General features: G+C 60.7%; 3 protein-coding genes across 3 annotated transcripts in view; 2 read left to right on the plus strand and 1 right to left on the minus strand.

Moving 5' to 3' along the window:
• Positions 1-13,885, plus strand: BAIAP3 (BAI1 associated protein 3). The gene is made up of 34 exons (XM_037157234.2): positions 1-51; positions 4,429-4,569; positions 4,769-4,856; positions 5,036-5,116; positions 5,457-5,564; positions 5,925-5,984; positions 6,122-6,188; positions 6,302-6,497; positions 6,800-6,844; positions 6,943-7,020; positions 7,105-7,207; positions 7,523-7,630; positions 7,720-7,815; positions 7,929-8,032; positions 8,196-8,316; positions 8,765-8,889; positions 8,968-9,058; positions 9,195-9,251; positions 9,344-9,441; positions 9,537-9,588; positions 9,680-9,810; positions 10,120-10,243; positions 10,322-10,465; positions 10,556-10,648; positions 10,750-10,941; positions 11,025-11,093; positions 11,186-11,265; positions 11,331-11,439; positions 11,810-11,881; positions 11,984-12,064; positions 12,145-12,265; positions 12,342-12,465; positions 12,542-12,747; positions 12,825-13,885. Exons 2-34 carry the CDS (start codon positions 4,439-4,441, stop codon positions 12,926-12,928), a joined length of 3,459 nt encoding a protein of 1,152 aa, XP_037013129.2. The 5' UTR covers positions 1-51; positions 4,429-4,438; the 3' UTR covers positions 12,929-13,885.
• On the minus strand, positions 13,878-16,755 carry TSR3 (TSR3 ribosome maturation factor). The gene is made up of 6 exons (XM_037157232.2): positions 16,535-16,755; positions 16,201-16,420; positions 15,408-15,601; positions 14,757-14,930; positions 14,547-14,610; positions 13,878-14,268 (listed from the first exon to the last, which is right to left on the minus strand). Exons 1-6 carry the CDS (start codon positions 16,644-16,646, stop codon positions 14,085-14,087), a joined length of 948 nt encoding a protein of 315 aa, XP_037013127.2. The 5' UTR covers positions 16,647-16,755; the 3' UTR covers positions 13,878-14,084.
• GNPTG (N-acetylglucosamine-1-phosphate transferase subunit gamma) overlaps positions 16,753-17,707 on the plus strand; it is a 17,900-nt gene continuing 16,945 nt past the window's right edge. The window contains exons 1-3 of the mRNA XM_037157233.2: positions 16,753-16,854; positions 16,966-17,023; positions 17,108-17,175. Of these exons, the coding sequence (XP_037013128.2) occupies positions 16,803-16,854; positions 16,966-17,023; positions 17,108-17,175 (178 nt within the window). The 5' untranslated portion in view covers positions 16,753-16,802. The remainder of the gene's footprint in view (positions 16,855-16,965; positions 17,024-17,107; positions 17,176-17,707) is intronic.

Genomic DNA, 17,707 nt, shown 5'->3' on the forward strand with positions numbered 1-17,707 from the left:
GTGCGAGCCGGACACCCGCAGGACCCCATCCCTGCCTGCGCTCAGCCCACGGTGAGTGCTGTGACTCTGTCTCGTGCCGTCGAAGCTTAGCTGCAGCCCACCTGGAGGGACCTGGGATGCCGCCCCCTTTGGCTCCTCCGTGCGCATCCCCAGAGACACCGAGAGGCCCCGCTGAGGCCCAGGGCGGCGGGAGGCCACAAAGACAGGCCCCTCCAGCTCCGGGGAAACTGAGGCTGCTGCTTGCTTGGAGGAGCGGGTCTCTGGCATTTCTACCCGCGCCCTGGGCGCCCTCCCCTAGGAACACAGAAGTAGGACGGGGTCAGGGGTGGGGAGGGCTGGTCAAGCTGTCACACCAGGGTGGGGAGGTTGGGGGGGGGCGGTTGGGGCCAAAAACCCCGGAGAGGCTTAGCGGTGTTTCCCAGGCAACCCACCGGGAGGAAGATGCCCCCAGCACACGGTCCCTTCTGGCCTTGCGTGGTCCTCATAGGACCCCAGCCTCCTGAAAATCCATGTCAGTGAATGGCCTGCCCGTCCCCTTCACCTACCCCAGGGATCTGGGGTGGGGGGAGGTTTAAAAAATCCATACTCACCTGACCATCTTCCGAACTTCTTGGACCACCCTTCCTCCAATGGAGGAGCCCCCTACTGAACTGGAAGGCCTCAGCTCCCCTGGGGAGCCCTGTCAGGAGCACCAAAGGGAGGGCAGGAGGGAGGGTCTCAGTGAGAGCAGCGTGGGGAGGAACGTGGCCTGGACACCGGTGAGTAAGAACAGGTAGGAGGGGGCCTCGAAGAAGAACGAAGTTTCCAGGGTGAATAGTTTTTCATGCGTTCATCCCAGAAGCATCTAGATAACCCTTTACAGCTAGCTCGTCTCAGCCTCGGTGGAGCTCCAAGAACACCGGCAGCGTTGGGGAAAATTCACACTCCTGGGTCCCTCCCCAGGGAGCAGCGTTTGCGAGGGGCACTGCCCCCAAGTTGTGCTGGCAGCACTGCCTGGGAAGTCGGCGAGGCCTGGGAGAGATGGAGCCAGAAATCAGCGAAAAGGAGTGAAGGGCCAGTGGGGGCCAGCGGGGGCCAGTGGGGGCCAGGCTGGGAAGACGAGACCAAGAAGAAGGCATGGAGAACTAGCGTGTGAGGCGAGATTCCCTGCCCCGCCCCCCGCAGCATCAGTGGGCCCCACCCCCAAGTTGCCGAGGACCTGATTTCAGTAAGAAGGGCGTCCCAGCACTCTGAAGGTGTCTGTCACCTCCAAGGGGCCCTGCTGGCCACCGGGAACACTGACTAGGGAGACTCATCTGGCTTTTTTGTTCAGCTCAGCTGCCCCAGATCACCTGCCTCAGAACCACCCAAGAGGCTAGTGGGGAAAAGCCTGGCCTAGACCTCTGGGTTCGAATCCTGGCTCTGGAGGTCACCCCAGTCCTGGGCTGTGCAATGGGATATCCATTTTGCAGTGTTGTCATTTCCCTTTCAACCTGGGCCTTGGGGACAGCCAGGGGACAAGGCCAACCTGACCATTTTGGCTCGTGGGCAGAGTCAGCATGGCCAGCCTCCGTTTACTTGTTGGACCGATGGGGACTGTGATTCTGGTCCTGGTGACTGGGCACTAGCAGGTATGTTCTGTGTGGTTGCCCTGGCCCAGGAGGGTGGGGCAGCTCAGGAAGGAGCCCCAGGGGGGCCCGTGACACAGAGGGAGGCCCCCGTAGCCCTGTGGCTGGCTTGCTCCTGCCCCATGTGAGCTGAGGGGCCCTGGCAGCCCGTGAGAGCTTCCTGGAGGGATGGCCACAGGCCCACTGTTGATGACAGCTCGGGGTGACGTGCTGGCTGGCTCCCAGGGCCAAGGCTGTTGGATGCCACGAGGCCATCAGCCGCCCAGGCAGCACGGGATTCCCGGGGGAACCCGAGGAGTCTCCGAGCACTCAAAATGAGCCATTTGTCCCAGACACCTGTGTGCAGACACCACTATTGCCGCCATCTGGGCAATGGGCTGAGGGAGCAGGGAGGCAGGCTGGTCCACTGGACCCCAGGACTCAGGACATGGCAGGAGCTCAGTGCTTGGACACAGGAACCAGGGAGACCTGGTCTCCACCTCAAACCACCTGCTGGCTCCACAGCCTTGGGCAGTGTCCTAAGCTCGGGGCCTCAGTTTCCTCATCCCAGTGAAGGGGACAGAGCAGCACCCCTCTGCAGGGCTGAGCACTGTCCGGTGAGCTGTTGAGTGGAAAATGCAGGGAGGCTGCTGCCCCCCAACTTGCACATTTTGTTCTCTGTCCCTGCAGCTCAGGGCACTGGGCTCCTGCGTCACGTTTGTCTCTGAGATGTAGAGCCCCTGTAGCCCCTGTCGCATGCAGACAGAGCCACTGGCGGTTGCCCTGGCAACAGCTCAAGCAGTGGCTGCTCTCTCAGCTTTGGGGGCTGCCTGCCGTGGGAGCAGCTCCTTCCACTCAGCTAGAGAGAGGGAAGGGGCCTCCCAGCCCCTGGGGACCTCACAGTTGGCTATCGGGGCCACAGCTTCTGGAAGCATGCGCCCAAGCCGCGGAACCCCCATCTTTGGTGGGAGGTGCCCAGCGGCAGGCACTGATAGGTATGAAAGAGGTGGGGCCGCATTTCTGATAACTATAGGGAGACAAGCTGCTTGCCTCTCCTGTCTGGAGATGGAGGGCCTGAGCTGGTGGGGGTATAAGCCGGGAACAGCAGCCCTGGACCACCAGGAGACAGACAGACAGACACAGCTGGAGCAGGGACCTGGCCTGGTCAACCAAGTCAATTTAGGCCCCACCTGGTCCTGGGTGTGCACTGGCCCCAGCTCTCTCAGCAGGACTTAAGATTCCAAGGAACAGGCAACAGATGCTTGGGAGGCTGCACATACATGGGCATGATTGCTGAGCAGTGGCCCCACCCAGGGAGGACAGCCTGGGCACACAGGGCAGAGCGGTCTCGTCTGGCACTCCCGCCATTAACTGCCCGTGAGGCCTGGGCTAGTAGATCCATCTGGCTGAGTCCCCATTTCTTATTTTGCCAAGTGAAAATGGCCGTAGCCCCTGCCCGGGCAGATGTGCCTGGCCTGGAGGCAGCCTCAATCTGTGGACCAGTTCCCATCAACCAGGAAGGGAGGCCCGGGCTGCCAGGTTAGGGGCGCCGTGCTGCTCCAAGGGCAGCAAGCTGTGTTCTCTGCACCAGAGGCCATCAAGCCTGGGCAGAGAGCTGAGGGGTGTGCACTGAACAAGCAGAGATGTCCTAGCAGAGGGTCCCCACTTTGCCATGATTGTTTTCAGGTGGAGCAAGGGGAACACCTTGGAGTGTGAGGGGCGCACAGGGCCCGCTGGTGCACAGCCAGAGAGAGGCAGGTGTCTGTCTGGACAGTGCAGTGGAAGGGGTGGTCATGAAGGACGAGGGGTGGCAGCGACCTAGCTCTCATCCCACCCTTCCTCCTGGGGTCTGCAGAGAACACTGAGCTTCCTGGAGGAAACGTTCCGGTGCCACCTCAAGCCAGGCCTACTCCCCGGCCGCAGGCAGGCTGGGCAAGAGGGCCTAGTGCCAGCAATGAGCAGAAGCAGTGAGGCTTCTTCGAGGGAGCTTGGCCCTGCCACCCGGACAAAAGGTGGACAGAGGTGCCTGCTGCTGGGGTCACTCTCCAAACCCTCCCAGGGCTGCAGACTTGTTCAGTCCGAGCCCTGTCTGCCACACAGAGCAGAATGACCAAGACTGAACTGGCTTGAAAGGGCAGGGGCTGCGGGGCCCAGGCTCCATTCCTGTCTTGGTAGGGGGCCCTTCCTGTGCTAGCTGTGGCACTGGGCTGTTCCACAGCACGGTGTCTCAGTTGCCATTTCAACATGGGGCAGTTGGAGCAGGACAGCACAGGGAGAAGGGGCTGTGGCCCCACACCTCACACCTTCCAGAAGGACCAGGACCTGCCCCACGCTCTCATTCCCAATGATTGGTGGGTGAAAACTCCGGGGACCCCTCCTGTGCATCCTGGCCACACAAAAACGGGAGCACAGGCTTTGCAGAGCACCTCACCATCTCTTAGCCTTGTCCCATCCCCAGAGCCACCCTGCAGGGGTTTCCCATTTTGCAGATTGGGATACTGTCAAGTGAAAATGGCAGTAGCCTTCTCCCCAGACTGATGACTTAGAGAGAACAGGTGACTTGACAGGAGTCCTCACGGCCCCCTGGGGTCAGGGGCGCGCTCGGGGGCCTCTGCCCTCCCAATGCCCTGCCTCTGGTGGCCGTGATGGTGCCAGCCATTGCTCTCCCGGGGAGGCCCCCTCTTCCTGCAGCAGGCTCTTCCCAGGTTCATGGCTGTTGTTGGTTTATGGTTCATTTGGTAGTTGCTCAACATGGCATGTAACATGCATATTGGGGACTGAATTGCAATGCTGAACTAATGAAGAAGCAGACGACTGGAAGCCACACCATCTCTGCCTGCAGGTCAGCCACCATGTCCACCTTGCTGGAGATCAAGAGCAGTGTGCTCAGGCAGGTGCAGGTCTGCCCATCCTTCCGCCGGAGGACTGAGGAGGAGCCGGGGAGCACCAGCACCGATCCGCAGGAGCCCACCGCGGGGGCCTGGTGGGTGCCCCGTGGCCCAGAGGGAGCCCAGGAGGGTCTGAACCCAAGGCTGTGGAGTGCCCTGTGGACATCACACTGTGCCCTGAGGCGTGGCTTGGGTCATGAGGGCTGGTGGGTGGTCCTGAGCTGGGACACATATGCTGTGAGCCCTGCGCTTTGGGGAGGGTCTGCTGACCCCAAGCCCTCCCTTTCTCGGCAGGAAACCAGGGGATGGCGTGGAGTTCTTCACCCAGATGCGCCTCATCCTGAAGAAGGGGGAAGGCAGACGGGGCCTGCCATGCCCTGAGGTGAGGTCAGGGCCCAGGCACTGCTGTGTGCACGAGGTGCCCTACGCCAGGCCTCCTCACAGGCCTCCTCTGAGTCCAGCCTCCACCCCCGCCACTCACTCCTTCTCTGGGCCACCCCCACCCAGCCGGCCACAGGGTCCTCACCTTCGGAGACCCTCCTCCACGCTCTCCCCTTTTAGGTTCTGCTACGCAGCAGCTCACCAGCCCCCACTGAGCCCATGGACCCCAACCGCGGCCTGAGAGCACTGACCCAGGAGGAGGTAAGACGGATGGGGCTCTGACTTGAGGCTGGGGCTGCGAGCACCTACTGTGTGCCAGGCTCGGAGTCTGGGAATTGGTGGGCAGTGAACCAGTTGGGGTGGCTGGGGTGGTGGCCAGGCCTCCCCATGGGAGCGAGTAGGGAGCCAAGGTGAGGGATGCGCAGGGGCCCCGAGTGGAGGGCTGTGCAGGTGCAAAGGCACCGAGGCAGGGAGTGGGCTCTGCGACTGCCAGGGGCTGCTGAGGGCTGAGGCCTGGACTTGGGGTGCGCCACAGGAGCCTGAGGGGAGACAACGGTGTGGCGGCAAGGGACTCAGGGCATGCTCCCCACACCACCCACAGGTAGAGATGCTCTACGAAGAAGCCTTGTACACCGTCCTTTACCGTGCGGGGACCATGGGCCCTGACCTGGTGGACAACCAGGAGGCCCTGCTGAGCTACCTACAGCAGGTGAGCCCCGTCGGCCCTGCTCACCGTGCTCCTAGAAGGACCCCTGCCCACCCCTAACTCCCTCCTTCACCCGATGACATCACTGTCACCTGAACAACATACACAGCTGTATCCCTGCATACAACACACACACATGTGTCTAGTCTGACAGGCCCATCCAGAAGGACGGACAGACACACAACACACAGAAGGGTGGGAAGAAGGGTAGACACTTCTTGCATCTTCACCTGTGTGTGCTCCCCGACCCATGACATTTGCAGTCAGGCATCCCTGGCTGGGGCCATGTCTAAGGTCCCCAGGGTGATGACTAGCGTCACTCTGGGGGTCACCTGGGCCCTCGCACCTGCCTGCCCTCTCCAGGTGTTCGGCACCAGCCCCGAGCAGCATGCAGAGGCCGTTGAGTGTGTGAAGAAAGCCAAGGTGAGGCTGCCACCTGCTTGTGCAGAGCTGACCAGCCACAGTGCCCATGTTCAGGGACTTGGGTGGGGGCATGGGAAAGGGCCCTGTTACGTTCACACTAAACTCCTAGAGGCCCCTCGGCACCTCTCTGCCCGCAGGCCCCCACATATGCTCTGAAAGTGTCCGTCATGCGTGCCAAGAATCTGCTGGCTAAAGACCCCAATGGTGAGTGAGGACCGACTGGGAAGTTAGCTGCAGCCAGACCTGGGGGTCGTGGCGGGGAGGACTGAGGACTGAGCCCCCTGGAGCTGGGGGCTGAGGCACTTGCTGTGTCCCAGGTTTCAGTGACCCGTACTGCATGCTGGGCATCCTGCCGGCCTCGGACACCCTGCGGGAGCCGGGCCCACACAAGCAACAACGCTTCAGCTTCCGCAAGGGTGCCAAGCGTGGCAGTCCGCTGCCGGCTAAGTGTGTCCAGGTCACTGAGGTCAAGAGCAGCACCCTCAACCCTGTCTGGAAGGAGCACTTCCTCTTGTAAGGCCCCTCGCCCAGCAGGATGGTCGGGCCATGCCAGAGCCAGTCCTGGGGATGCATGCAGGTGGCTGTGACCAGAGGGTCACAGCTATATGTGGTCTCAGTCAGTACCTGCCCCGGAGAACCAAGGGGACTGATCATAAGCCCACTTTCCAGAGGAGAAAACTAAGGATCAGAGAGAGGCCTCATGCCCCCACAGCCTGTCATGGCCCCCTCCTGTGGCTCCTGGAATTGTCCCTGCCCCAGCTCTGGGCAGAGGATCACCTCAGACACTCACGGGTACCTCTCCGTTTTCCTTGTAGTGAGATTGAGGATGTCCGCACGGACCAGCTGCGTCTGGACATCTGGTATAGGGGGTGTGGACGCCTCTGGTCTGAGGGTAGTGGGAGGGGGCATGTGGAGCCAGGCTTGGCTCCAGACAAGCCAGGTGCCCCCTACTACCCAGGGACCATGATGATGACGTGTCCCTGGTGGAAGCATGCAGGAAGCTGAATGAAGTCATCGGCCTGAAGGGCATGAGCAGGTACAGTAGGTGGGACCCTGGGCCCCCAGTGACGGTTGCTCTGGGGGGGAAGCACAGGTGTGACACCCGCCATGCTGTGCCCAGGTATTTCAAGCAGATTGTCAAGTCAGCCCGTGCAAACGGGAGGGCTGGGCCCCCAGAGGACCACACTGACGACTTCCTAGGCTGCCTCAACATACCCATATGGGTGAGTGGGCGCAGTGGCTTTGCTCGCACAACACCTGCTTGTGGGTGCCTCACTTTCCTGGGATACTGCCAGTGGCTGTGTCCTGTAACCCCCCCAAAGTCTACCATCCTTCATGGGCTGGGGGACACTCGCTGAGAAGGGGAAGAACAACCTCCTGGGGTGTCTCTGTCCAGTATCCCTGAATGCTCACTCTGTCTGTGCTAGTCGCCCAAGTTCAGTGGGAAGTGCGGAGGTCTATGTCCTCCCCACAGTCCCACAGCGTCTATATGGGAGAAGATGAGATAGGAATCGCCAGTCTGAACCCCATTCCTACAGGAGGTGCCGGTGGCTGGCGAGGACCGATGGTTCAAGCTGGAACCACGTTCGAGCGCCTCCCGCGTGCAGGGAGACTGCCAACTGGTGCTCAAGCTGATCACCACGCAGGTGGGGAGCCAAGAGGGATTGTGGGGACCTCTGTCCTGCACCCCAGTCCGTGGTTGCGGGACTTGGTAAGGACAGGCTCTGTCTTCCAGAGGGACACGGGCATGAGCCAGCGCGGACGGTCAGGCTTCCTGTCCTACTTGCTGCTGCTCAGCCGTCTGCTGCAGTTCGAGCACCGATCTGAGGAGGTAGAGGTGCCCTGGGAACCCTGGGGTAGCTGGAGGCTGCGCGGGGAGGGGGGAGGCGGGGAAGGAGGGTAAGCGAGTCTCCCACCATCACCCACACCCAACCCCTCCCCCAGCCGAACTCAAGCAGCTGGAGAGGCGAGCTCAGCGGGCCTGCAGCCACCGTGCTGTGTTTGCACGGAGCGCAAAGCAACTTGTCTGCGCTGCAACTGGCGGTGCTGTGAGTCAGCAGGACTGATGGAAAAGGGCGGGGCGGTGGCAGTGAGTGGGCGGAGCATAAGAAGGGGCGGTCCCCATTTGTGGGTGGGGCGCTTGGGGGGTCCACTGGGTTGTGGGAGTTCCGTCCCACGTCGCTGCCCTAGCTCTGGGCCGGGCCCCCACAGACACTGGCAGGTCTGCAGCCGCCACCATCAGACCTGCACCCTGGACTACGGCTACCTGCTGGGCCTCCTGGAGGACATGCAGGCGCACTGGGAGGAGGCGGCCTCGCTGCCTCAGGAGCAGGTGGGCTTCACTGTGTGGCCTGAAAATGTTGTTCCTGGAGGGCATGCTGTGGGCCTGCTTGGGCTGGGGCAGGTAGTGAGGCACAGAGTCCTCTCTTTGTTGGGTTCACGTGCCATGAGGGCAGTAGGAGGTTGAAAACAAACTGCATGATGTAGGAGAGAGCAAGTGGTAGGCAATACCAGCATTAGTGATGGGAAGGAAGGTCATGCACTTCTGCTGGTAAACAAAAGTGGGCACCGCAGAGACAGAGCAGGGGAGACAGCAGGTGGGGCAAAGGCGAGGCCATCTGTGCCACCAGGGGGAGCTCTCGAGGCTGAGGTTGGAAAGGCCAGAAGGAAGAGGACCATGGAGTTGGAAGCTGCTCCTCAGGGCAGACCTTTGCTGACCTGCTGGCCCCGCCTGGGAGAGGAGGGCCTGAGGTCAGCTATGAAGGGCCTTGTACCCTCAGGAGGAGAGCCTGGCTGACAGCTTCTCTGCCTTCTCCGAGTTCGCGCTGCGTCTACTGCGCCAGCTCCGGGACTACTTCCCTGCCACCAATAGCACAGCCATACACCGCCTGGAGCTGCTGCTTAAGTGGGTACAGCTGCTGGCACAAGGTGCGGTAGGGGACCCAGTGGGGCAGCCAGCAGTTAGCTGTGGCTCCTCACCTAGGTGCCTGGACAAGCTGCAGCTCTTCCAGCCTTCCTTTGAAGTCTGCCCCTTTGAGACCGAGCTAAACATGGACATCGCTGCTGCCCTGAAAGTGCGTCTGGCAGTCCGGGCTGGCCTAACTGCCCAGCCCCTGCCCCACCCACCAGCCCTGGACGATGCTGTAGTCCAGGCCCTAGCCCCTCTTCCTTCCCACCCACCACACTGCCCTGATGGTGTTTCCCTTGCAGAGAGGCAATCGTGAGTGGTATGACGGGCTCCTGAATGCTAAGAGTCCTCGAGAGCAGGTACAGCTCAGAGAGGACATGGCCATGAGGCGGGTAGAGGTGGGTGGGTGGGTGCAGGCCAAAAGATCGGTGTGAACAGTGCTTCCTTGCAGCCAGGGCTGCAGCGACTTGCTGGGCTGGTCGAGCTGGTCGATGCCATCTATGAGGACCTGCAATCCTGCTACAGCATCTATGCCAGCCTCTTCCACAGGTGGCGCTCAGAACTCTTCCTGCTGCCCCGGCACGCAGCCCCAAGTGCTGCCAGGGGACAGGGGTGAGCAGGTGTCTGAGATGTGTTCTTTGCAGCATCATCAAGATCGACTTCTTCACTCTCACCTTCCGGCAGCTTGAGCGGCTGGTGAGGCAGTGGGGGTGGGGAGAGGTTTCCCAGCTGGGAGGAGGCCTAGGCTTCCTAGTTGCTGGCAGCCTGACTCCACCTTTCTGGGCAGGTAGCTGAGGAGGTGTGGGTACTGACGGAGGAGCTGAGCCTCAAAATGACCCTCGAAGTGGCCGCACAGCTCTTCGAGCTCTACCTGTCCCTGGCAGACATCCAGCGCTTTTGGAGCAGCATCCTGGGCCGGTGGGTGTCCTATCCCACCTACTTTCTCCTCCCTCCCCCACCTGTCCCCTGTTCCGCCTGCGCCCTTCCTGCATCTGCTCTCCTCCTTCCACCTGTCCCCCTACCCAACCCACCTTATCTCCCCCTTCCCCTCCCTCACCTGTTGTCCTCCCCAACGTGTTTTCTAGCTTCCTCTAGGAAAGCTCTGGAACAAGAGCCCAAGAGCCTTGTGCTGGAGGCTCTCCTGGGTGCTCTTTAGGCAGGGGACCCTGGGCTATGCCAGCTCAGGCTGTCTCAGCTGGGCCTGCTTTGACTAGCTTCCCGCCACAGGGACAGCCGCTCCCTGGCCCTGGCCGGCATCCATGTCCCGTTCCTACCTGCTGTGAAGCTTTGGCTGCAGGTGCTGAGGGACCAGGCCAAATGGAGGCTTCAGGGAGCTGTTGATGTTGACACAGTGAGTAAGCGCCCAGGCCAAGGGTACTGGGACCTATCCCAGGTGCCGCCCCTGACCCAGGCCTCTTCTTCCTCCCAGTTGGAGCCTGTGGACAACTCCTCCAAGCACAGCAGCTCCGCAGCCACTGCAAGCCTCTGTTTCAGCCACATCCAGGAGCTATGGGCCTACCTGGCATGGCCAGACCCTGCCCAGGCCCAGGTGTTGGGCACCCAGCTTAGCCAGGTGGGAACCACAGCCAGAGCATAGGTCAGGGAACAGAGGGGCAGCAGGCCAGGGGGAGGTGGCCCACAGCAAGCACCTACGTCCTACCAGGACCTGTGTGAGGCTGCCGTCTTCTACACTGAGCTGCTGCGGAAGAAGGTGGACACTCAACCCAGGGCCTCAGGAGAGGCAGTGAGCGAACCAGTGAGTGGTGTGGCGGGCAGGTGGCGGGGGACGGGTGGCAGGGTGGAGCCACCACACAAACACAGGAACACTGCCTCGCCCCGTCTGGCACGTCTCTCCAGCTCTGCGTGGTCCTCAACAACGTGGAGCTCCTGCGCAGGGCTGTTGGCCAGGCACTTCGAGGCCTGGCTTGGTCAGAGGGGGCCTCAGCGCTCCCTGGCGGGCTCCCACGCACCGTGCTCAGCTGCACGCAGACCCTGGATGAGGACCTGGAGCGGGAGGCCTGCACTGTGACTGCGCACCTGACCTCCAAGGTGGGCAAAGAAGGTGGGGTAGGGACCTGACTCCCCACTCCGAGCCACCACTGCCCTCAGTGCTGAGCACCGCCCTCCCTCAGATGGTGGGTGACATCAGAAAGTACGTGCAGCACATCAGCCTCTCACCCGACTCCATCCAGAACGATGAGGTGAGTGCTCGGCCAGCTGAGGGCTCAGCCTGGTGGGAAGTCTGTGCGTGGTGGGAGCAGGTGCAGCCTGACCCCGAGGACCCTCCCCACAGGCTGTGGCCCCACTCATGAAATACCTGGATGAGAAGCTGGCCCTGCTGAAAGCCTTGCTGGTGAAGGAGAACCTGAACAGGTATGGCCTTGACCGGATGGAGTAGGTCAGACCGGGCTCCAGTCACAGATTTTGTGTCCCTGCAGGGTGCTGGAGGCCCTCTGGGAGCTGCTCCTGCAGGCCATTCTGCAGGCTCTGGGCACTAACCTTGATGTCTCTGCCGACTTCTGCAGCCGCTTCCACTTCACACTGGAGGTAGGACCTCGTGGAGGGTCCTTTCCCCTGCCGGGCTCCAGGGGACAAGGCTGCTGCCCCCGTGCTGGGACACCTGGTTTGTCCACTTTGGACAGCCCCTCCTCCAGAAGCCCCAGGCCAGCATTTCCTCCCTGCCCACCCACTTGGACCAGCAGCACCTGGGCTACCCGTTAAGACAGCTGTCTGGCCGCAGGCATCCGTGTTTTCCCAAACTTCATGGGGGCTTCTGCTGCTCCCCTCAGTGTGACAAGTGGCTCTTCCCTGGGCCCCTAAGATCCCAGTGCTACTCAGACTCAAAGCTGCACCTGTCTCAGTCTACTGCCACCAGCACACAACACAATCTGACTCCTCTTCCTTCTTGCTGATCTAGGCCCTGGTCGCTTTCTTCCACGCGGATGGACAGGGTCTGTCCCTGGAGAACCTGAAGGACGGAAGCTACAAGGTGAGGCCTAGCCCTGGGCCACCGCCCTGCAGTAGCTTGTGCCTTTAGGAGCCTGCGGGCTGGGGCGATTGGCAGCCACCTTCTTCCCTCCTTCCCCTGCAGAAGTTGGAGGAGGAGCTGCGTCTACACAAGTGTTCCACTCGCGAGTGCATCGAGCAGTATTACCTGGACAAACTCAAGCAGGTCTGCAGCCCAGGTGTGGGCACACTGCTTTGCCCCGGGGCCCTTGAGCTGGGCTCACTGGCCCAAGGGCCTTTTTGCAGAGGTCCCTGGGGCAGAACCGGTACGGGCGCCTGAGTGTTCGCTGCTACTATGAGGCGGCCGAGCAGCGGCTGGCGGTGGAGGTACTGCACGCTGCTGACCTGCTCCCCCTGGACACCAATGGTGAGGGGCCGAGGCATGGGCAGGTGGGGACAAGCCAGTGAGATGGTGGCAGTCTGCTCACATCCCTGCCCCCCAGGCCTGAGCGACCCCTTCGTAATCGTGGAGCTGGGCCCACCACATCTCTTCCCGCTGGTCCACAGCCAGAGGACCCAGGTCAAAAGCCGTACACTGCACCCCGTGTACGACGAACTCTTCTACTTGTGAGTGTTGCCCCCGCACGCCCAACGCCCGACCGAACAGGGAACAGGGCTTTAGGTGACTGCCCTCTGCTTGCAGTTCTGTGCCAGCAGAGGCGTGCCGCCGCCCTGGTGCCTGTGTGCTGTTCACGGTCATGGACCACGACTGGCTGTCCACCAATGACTTTGAAGGGGAGGCAGCCCTTGGCTTGGGCAGCATTGGCGGCATTGTGCGACCCCAAGTTGGGGGTAGCGTGAGGGTTGGACAGCCCATCACCCTGCATCTACGCCGGCCCAGAGCCCAGGGTGAGTGAGAGTCCAGGGGTGGTGCTGGGTCTAAGGGCTGGTAGGGCTTGATGCTGCCCCTGCCCTTCTGCTTGCAGTGAGGTCCACACTGAGGATGCTGGAGGGCCGCACCAACAGGGAGGCACAGGAGTTTGTCAAGAGACTCCGGGAACTGGAGAAATTCATGGAGGCAGACCCATGAGCCCCCTGTACCTGCCAGCCCCAGAAACTCCCCGAGTCCCTATAGTGTCATCTCAGCCTGTGGTCAGCTTGGTACACCAGGACTTGTGTCACCCCCTCCCCTGCTGTGTGGCATCTGTGCTGTGGCTGGGCTTTTGGGCTCCCGTCCGCCCTGGTATGTCCACGTGGTATGTGCTATGAACCCCTTGCACCCAAAAAGCACCCCGAACCCTGCATCTAGGCAGCCAGCTCAGCAGGGCCTGGACGCGGAGCAGAGGAGCCTGGCCACCAGGTTAGTTTCCCCACCTGACTCCTGGAGGTTCCACAGCCCCAAGGCGGGCAGGCCCTCCTCTTAGAGCAGGGTTCTTAGTGGGGGCTTTGCCTCCCACGGTACATTAAGCTGTATCTGGAGACACTTCTGGTGGTCACACTTGGGGGTTGAAGGGGGTGCCCCTGGTACCAGTGGACAAAGTTCAGGAATGCTGCTTAATATCCTGCAATAAGCCAGACAGGACCCTCTCCCCAACTAAGAATGGTTCACTCCCAATGTCTCCAGTGCCACAGCAGAGCCATCTAGGGCAAGAGGAGCTCAACGGGCTGAGAGGCAGGAGGACCAGGGTTTGAATCTGAACCACCCAAACCACAGAGAGAAGCAGCACCCAGGGCTGCAGGCAGAGGGAGAAAGTGGGCAGCCAGTGCTGTTGCCCTCTCTGAGCTCTAGAGCCCTCCACCCACAGAAGCCACGGGGAGGGTCCCTGGAGACACTCTGAGGCTGTTGGGTCAGTATCAGGGCTCCATGCTGACTGGTCACCTGTCTGGCTCCTCCTTGCACGTATGTGTTCGTACCCACACGAGACCTGCTCCATGGCCCACCATCCCCATGGCCCAGATCTTTCCAGGGTCTGCCTCACTAGAGGCTGACAGTCTCCCACGTGCCCAGGCCAAGTACAAAGACACAGAGGCTCACACAGTCTCCCTGTCTGCAGCTTCATTGGGCACTCTGAGGCAGGACCCGGGTGAGGCCTATGACAGGAGCTGTGGGAGAGAACCTGACAGGGTCCAGTGCTGCTCGAAGATGCAATGGGCCCAGGCCACTAGGCCGCTCTGTTCCCACCGACCCCGCTGCAGTCTCTAGTCGTCCTTATCACTCTGCCTCAGAAAATACATGTGTGCAACCTTCAGTCTCTCTGCCGTTTCTTGATTCCTTTCCAAACTTTGGTGGGGGCCCTGGCCTCTGACTCCTGCTCCAGTCTCTTCTCCTCTTCTGGGCTGCTGTCGCTGCTGCCTCCTCCACCCTCGGCTTCAGGCTCAAGTTCTTCAGACTCTTCCTCACTGTCACTGTCGCCAGTGTCCCTGGGCAGCCTGGAAAGAGAGGTTTGTTCACTGAACGCGTCATTCGTGGCTCATCTGAGGCAATCCTTCCCTGGTACACTGACCCACAAAAGCCCCCAGGCTGAGTATAAATGCCTCTGATTCCTTGTGTTCTCAAAACCAAAACTTCTCAGTGAGACATCGCACCTTCTTTTCCACGGTCAAAACCACCATCTCCTCCCCACCCCGCAGTAGGAGGGGCTGAGGCCAGAGGCAGAGGCCAACCCCGGATGTGAGCTGTCACACAACTGGGAAGCCTGAGGACCTACCGAGTGCCAGCCATAGGCCTGTTGGGGTTGGCAAACTCTCTTCCAGAATCCACGTCAAAAGGGTCTGAATGGAAAGAGCAGAGAGAACAGTGACATGTAGGTGCGCTTTGAGCAGAACCCAGCCTTCCACTCCTGGAGCTTCTCCGGAGGCAGCAGGCATGGAGGACCCTGGCTCCCACCCCGGGGGCTCAGGTCCATGTCCAGCCTCACCGATCTCGTCCTCGGGGCGCTCCTTGGCATGGGCCAGGAACTCTTGCTCTGCCTGCAGCACCTCCTCTGGGCCGCAGCAGGCTGCATACTTGTCCAGGAGCTGACGGTTCAGGTCTAGGAAGGCCTTACCCCACTTGAACTTCCGCAGCAAAATGACAGCAAGGTCTGAGAAGCCTGATGCCACAGAAACAGGGAACCCAAGAACGTCAACCATCCTTTTACAACCCTAAGTGTGTCCCCCACATACTCAATGCTGTCCCGGACTCTAAAAAGTCCCTGCCAGACACCACCTTATAATGCAGACAGCCCACGGCTGACGCTGAAGCCCACGAAATCTCCCAGCCCATGTCTCATGGGGCTGCCCATTGGGACCTCTATTGGGACCATAAAAATCTCTGAGGATGAGTTGAAGGTTGATGGAAGGCTCTCAAGGCAGTGGTGCCATGATAACAAGGCCAAACAGGAGTGCTTGCAGGCCAGCTATCCATTTTGCCACCCACAGAGTGAGGATTTTTAAGTGGGAGCTGGAATAGAAACCCTGGCCTGTCCATCTCAACCACTTCACACACACCCTCGTTTCTCCTGGGACTTGCCAGCAGAAAACACACTGCTGGGCGCACAGCCAGGCCTCTGCGCTGCCCTGACACTCACCCAGAATGCAGAAGGTGGCTGCAAAAGCCTCTACACAGGACAGTTTGCAGGGCCGGCCATAGTTCACGGGGTTGGCCGCCACCAGATGGGGCAGCAGCCGAAAGTGGCTCCCCCGCATCTTGCCGAACGGTGTCTCCTCCAGTCTGGCCCAGGAGCAGTCGATGACAGCTACCCCCGATTGTGCCACCAGCTGCCTGCCAAGAGCAGCATAGGGTTCTGGGGGCCAAAACCATCTTGATGATAGCCCTAGAACAGGTATGTCCTTGGAGACTAACCTCACTAGGGATACAAGAACATCATTCCTCAAATAACCCCTGAGGTCCCATATAGGCCAAGCTTTGAAGCAGCTAAGTAACTGGAACAGATTCATTTATTCACGTGACTGTTTATTTGAGATCTAATATATTCTGGGCTCTGTGCTAGATAATAGGCCCCCTGCAGGGTTGTCAATCTCATTTTCACGGGGGGGGGGGCACATCAGCCTAGCGATTACCTTCAAAGGGCCGAATGTATTTTAGGACTGTGTAAGTGTAACTACCCTTAACAGTTAAGCGGGAGCTCAGTGTTGCCGCGGGTAGAAACAAGGTGCCAGGTGCATAAAACAAGGTGGAGGGCCGGATTCCGCCCGAGGGCCTTGTGTTTGCCACCTGTGCAATAGGGGCAAGACAGACAAATAGTTATAAAAAGATGGGTCCTGAAAGGAATGATGTGCCAGAGTCGGGGCTTATTACAATGAGAGTCCATGCAGGCTTGCCGGCCATTCCCACCCCCTCCCCCGGCCTCTTGCGCCTACCTGTCAGCCGGAGACACGTACTGGGAGCCCATGGGGCTGAGCACTAGGCCGCTGAACCTGTGGCCAAGGCGCAGGCAGCGTACCAGGCCTAGGCGGGCCAGCTTGCGGCCGGTGCAGCGCCGGGGGTCGCAGTGGCCTAGCTCCCACATGGCCAGCGTGCAAGGCAGCTGCACCGGGCTCCGGCCGTCCACATCCTCGGCCGCTTCCGGCTTCACGGACGCTGCACGGAGCACAGAATGGGACCGGCGTCAGGCGTCACGCAGCCCGCGGACCCCGCGGACCCCGCACCTTCAACCCCAGCCCCGCCCTCGTCATCGGATCACTCCCCACTCACCGCGCAGCGCGGCTCCCACCTCCTCTGCAAACGCTTCCAGAGATCGGCCCCCGGGACGCCGAGTGTGGCCGCCCTCCGCCCCTGCCCCGCGCGCTGCCCTCCGGCGGCCCATGGCGGAGAGAGCAGAGCCTCCGCAACTCGCAGGCGAGCACCTCGGCGAGCAGTCCAGCAACGCGCCCTAAGCTGAGTTGAACGCCGCTTCTATTTCCGGTTCTCACGTGATCCGGCGGCGTTCACGTGACCGCGCGCTCGGTCCGTGCCGGGAGAGATGGCTGCAAGGTTGGCCCGCCTCTTGCTGGTAGTCGAGCTCATGGCGTTCGGTTAGTGTCCCGGGCCCCCACGCAGCTCCTGCGACCCTGAACCCCCTCCCCACCCATCCCCGCACCCCGGCCCTGCTGTCCGCCCTCCTCCTTACGCCTCGTTCCACTTAGGGCCCGGGTACGCGGGCGCCGCCAAGATGAAAGTGGTGGAGGAGCCCAACACGTTCGGGTGAGTAGCCTCGCGTGGCGCGGCGGGGTGGGCCGAGGGGTGGCCTAGGGCCTGGTTTTCCTCTGACCTTAGTGTTTCCTGCAGGCTGAACAACCCGTTCCTGCCGCAGACCAGTCGCCTGCAGCCCAAGAGAGAGCCTTCACCCGTTTCTGGTGAGTGCGGCACCCTTGCGGCAGACGTAGTTGTGGCCAGGGAGGGAGCAGGGAGCTCGCTTGGATTCTGGAGTGGACCTGGTCAGCGCCCGAGAACCTGCTCGAGAGGGGCAGGGAGGGAAGGATGGCGTCGCAGGCCAGGGGTCCTGAAAATTAGGGCCCGGAGGCTTATGCATTGGCTTGTCATCCTTTTAAAGTCGTTTTTGAGTGCGCGATAATATTGCAGAACGTTCTTGTACCAAGTTAAATAGTTGCCTCTGAACTTAGTCCTATATTTTCTTCTTTAGAGGTGGTCTCTGTGAACAGTTCGGTGTCCATCCTTCCAGATTTTATGGTTAGGTTTTTATGATTTTACGTGCCTAGATATACAAGTAAGAAAACGTGCAGTAATGTGTTTTGTGTGGTCTTTGTGGGGTTTTTCATCTTTATTTATTTTTTGGGGGGTGCCAAACCTGGGATCGAACCATTTGCGTTCTTTTTTTTTTAAACAATACTACTACCCCGGTCTGCGAATTTGCTGTTGTCATTCATT

This window comes from Artibeus jamaicensis, unplaced genomic scaffold (assembly GCF_021234435.1).
Source record: "Artibeus jamaicensis isolate MK-2021 breed Jamaican fruit bat unplaced genomic scaffold, CSHL_Jam_final contig_700, whole genome shotgun sequence".
NCBI classification, from domain to species: domain Eukaryota; kingdom Metazoa; phylum Chordata; class Mammalia; order Chiroptera; family Phyllostomidae; genus Artibeus; species Artibeus jamaicensis.

Coding starts and splice junctions, on each gene's coding strand:
- TSR3 (XM_037157232.2), bottom strand. CDS start 16,646: ATGGGCCGCCGGAGGGCAGCGCGCGGGGCAGGGGCGGAGGGCGGCCAC. Junction 16,421..16,534: donor GGTGGGAGCCGCGCTGCGCG/GTGAGTGGGGAG, acceptor TGCTCCGTGCAG/CGTCCGTGAAGCCGGAAGCG. Junction 14,931..15,407: donor AGCCACCTTCTGCATTCTGG/GTGAGTGTCAGG, acceptor CTGTGGCATCAG/GCTTCTCAGACCTTGCTGTC.
- BAIAP3 (XM_037157234.2), top strand. CDS start 4,439: ATGTCCACCTTGCTGGAGATCAAGAGCAGTGTGCTCAGGCAGGTGCAG. Junction 9,442..9,536: donor TATGCCAGCCTCTTCCACAG/GTGGCGCTCAGA, acceptor TGTTCTTTGCAG/CATCATCAAGATCGACTTCT. Junction 11,882..11,983: donor TGAAGGACGGAAGCTACAAG/GTGAGGCCTAGC, acceptor CTTCCCCTGCAG/AAGTTGGAGGAGGAGCTGCG.